At 49.2% G+C, this 3222-nt stretch overlaps 1 protein-coding gene across 1 annotated transcript; it reads right to left on the reverse strand.

Moving 5' to 3' along the window:
* On the reverse strand, positions 1 to 2856 carry LOC144739336 (zinc finger protein Gfi-1-like). Its single transcript, XM_078622299.1, has 6 exons — positions 2745 to 2856; positions 2163 to 2300; positions 1478 to 1854; positions 1265 to 1402; positions 665 to 830; positions 1 to 179 (listed from the first exon to the last, which is right to left on the reverse strand). Exons 1-6 carry the CDS (start codon positions 2854 to 2856, stop codon positions 1 to 3), a joined length of 1110 nt encoding a protein of 369 aa, XP_078478425.1.
* Positions 2857 to 3222: the final 366 nt, after the last annotated feature.

Consider the following 3222-nt stretch of genomic DNA (forward strand, 5'->3'; position numbering starts at 1 on the left):
TCACTTCAGTCCGTGCTGCGTCTCTTTGTGTCTCCTCAGGTCCACCTTCCTCTGGAACCCCTTCCCACACAGGTCGCATCCAAACGGTTTGTAGCCGGTGTGTTTGCGGCTGTGTGTGATCAGGTTGGAGCTCTGGCTGAACGCTTTCCCACACACCTGACACTTGTGCGGCTTCTCACCTGTGACAGAAAACACCAACAGTCTCATTCCAGAAGAGAGTGTTTTCACACAGAATCTGCTCCCGTACACACATGTATATTATATCTAATAGAACAAGATGTAAACGCTGCAAATATCTGTATCTTACCTTTTTTTTTTTTCCTCAACACTAAGTTTATTGTACTAATTCAATATGTTTTACAACAGAAGATGTATTCAATGAGAAAAAGCAGCATCAAGTTTGACATTTAAATAGAAAATCCAGTGTTATTATAAGGTACTTCAATTCTAAATTCACTTTACTTCACTCACGCTTTCATCATATTATTGTCAATGGTGTTTAGCCGTTTGTTTTCAGCTCTGAGACAAGGTTATTTGAAGGTATTTACCTCCAAGACTCAATCATGGTCTGTGTGTGTGTGGGGGGGGGTTGAATTAAAAACACAGTTCTGTCTATCTGTCATAAACCGGTAAAAAACAAAGTGTTTCTGTGGGACAGCCTCACCTGTGTGGATGAACGTGTGCTTCTTCATGTCAGACTTCTGGTGGAACCTCTTCCCACAGTACACACACGGGTATGGACGCGTGTCCGAGTGGATGAGCAGGTGTGTCGACAGCGTGGACGAACGCTTGAAACTTTTACCGCAGATCTTACAGTCGAAGCTCCTGCCCTGAAACAGGAGCTGACATCAGAGCCCGAAAGGAAGGAGCAGGAGCAGCAGGAGCAGAAGGAGGAGAGGAAGAACAAGAAGAAGAAGAAGGAGGAGGAGGAGAGGAACAAGAAGAAAAAGAAAGGAGGAGGAGAAGAACAAGAAGAAAAAGGAGGAGGAGAGGAACAAGAAAAAGGAGAAGAACGAAGAAAAGGAACGAGGAGGAGGAGAGGAACAAGAAGAAAAAGGAGGAGGAGAAGAACAAGAAGAAAAAGGGAGGAGAGGAAGAACAAGAAGAAAAAGAAAGAGGAGAGAAAGAACAAGAAGAAAAGGAAAGGAGGAGGAGAGGAAGAAAAAGACAGGAGAAGGTGTGAAGGAGTAGGAGGAGAAGAACATGAAAAAGAGGAGGAGAAGAAGGAGGAGGCGGAGGAGGAGGTGTTAGAAGGAGAAGTCACCTGGGAGTGCACCACTTTGTGCTGCTCCAGACTCACTGCGTGTCCGAACGTTTTCCCGCACATTTCACACGCAAACGGCCGCGAACCGACGTGAGACCTGCGGACATGGACCTCCAGCCCGTGCGGGGTGGAGAACACCTGGAACCCAGCAACAAACACGTGATCAGCGGGAGTCACAGGTCATGGGGCAGTTCGTGAACCGGCTCCACGCACTTTGCTGCACTTGACGCAGTTGAAGGCTCCGCCGAGCAAAAGCCCGGGTAACAGCTCCGGAGGCCCCGGAGCCCCGGGGACCTCCGGCCGGAGGCCTCCGTCCGGGAACAGCAGGGCCGCGGAGTGTCTCCTGAAGCCGCTGAACTGGTCCTCCGCCGCTGGTCCATCCGCGTACAGGGAGCGCGCGCTCCGGTCCCCGTAGAGGCCGATGGCCGCCGGCCCCCGATCCACACCGGAGTAGAAGCTGTGCTGCAGCATCGGCCTGAAGCCGGGGCCGGGGCCCGGGCCCGGGCCGCTGCTCCAGGCGTACGGACGGAACGGAACGACATAGGGCCGGGGCTCAGTCACCGGGGGGGACAGGGACTGGTCCGAGTCAACTGAGGAGACGGTGGGAAAGGGGGGGCGCGTCGGCGGTTAATGAAAGGCGATAACGAACAGCTGAAAAATAAAAAAAAACTACACATCCAACAGAACAGAGAAGGAGTCAAACAAAACGTTCTAAAATTAATTTGACAAAACAACATTGCATTATTTGAATTATGGTTTATTACTCGTATTGCTATTGTTGTTATTTTTATTATTGTTGTTATCGTTAATAATAATATCAAATATCTAAACGGCAATACATGTTCTTCTCGTGTGTGTGTGTGTGTGTGTGTGAGTGTGAGAGAGAGATAGAGAGTACCAGGGGATGCAGAGGGGGAAGGAGGCCTCCAGAAGTCTTCATATTCCGAGGAGCGGCCGCACAGACTGTCCGCGCAGCTCAGCGGGGACTCGGCCGGAGAGAAGTCGAAGGCGTCGGTGTCCTCCGGTAGGTCTGCGTCTGAGAGACACGGAGGAGACTGAGCACCACGTCCCGATATAATAATCACAACAATATCAACAACAACATACGATCCACTTTTTAGGGAAATATAGAGTTAAACATATTTTAAAAAGGATTCAGAAAAATTCTATTTATTTATGAACACGTGTTTAAACGCTCAGACTAACTATGACGATTAGAAAATATCAGCTATACATTGACGTTTTTCTTGAACTCTGATTAGACTTCAGATTCAGTTTTTAAGTACATTTTTCGTTGCACGTAAATAATTTAAATTTAAACATTTCCGGTTCAAACATTGAAATCATTAGTTCTGCTCGATGTAATTTTTGAATCTACATTCCACCACTTCATCTGATCACATTTCTGTAAAACTAGTCTCATATTGGACACACACTTTTAGACTATACTGAAAACCCCAGAGTGAGCTGTGGTTCAAACCTGTGCAGATGTTCTCCAGGAGGGTCTCCAGCCGGCGGTGGTCGTCCTCTAGACTCCTCGGCTGGTGGTAACTGTGCGCCTTCTTACTCTTCACCAGAAACGACCGAGGCATCGCCGAGTCTCTGAGTGTCACAGTCCGATGCTGGAGGACTCAGTCCGGAGCCGGTGAGTCCCGTTGAGATGTTCGCTCTGAGGCTGGAGGAGAGGAGCCTCCACCCGCTTTAAGGGCGCAGCAGGAGCGCGGCGCATGCGCAGAGAGACACCAGCGCGCCAGGTGCTGCTAGAACAGGTGTGTGTGTGTGTGTGTGTGTGTGTGTGTGTGTGTGAGAGAGAGAGCGAGAGAGTGTGTGTGTGTGTGTGTGTGAGAGAGAGAGAGAGAGAGAGAGGGTGTGTGTGTGTGATGCATCTGATCTCCTGCTGCTGTTCGAGGCATCAACACAAGAGACAGACACGTTTATCTGTGTGTGTGTGTGTGTGT

Source organism: Lampetra planeri, unplaced genomic scaffold (genome assembly GCF_965212315.1).
Source record: "Lampetra planeri unplaced genomic scaffold, kcLamPlan1.2.h2 scaffold_1431, whole genome shotgun sequence".
Taxonomy (NCBI): Eukaryota; Metazoa; Chordata; class Hyperoartia; order Petromyzontiformes; family Petromyzontidae; genus Lampetra; species Lampetra planeri.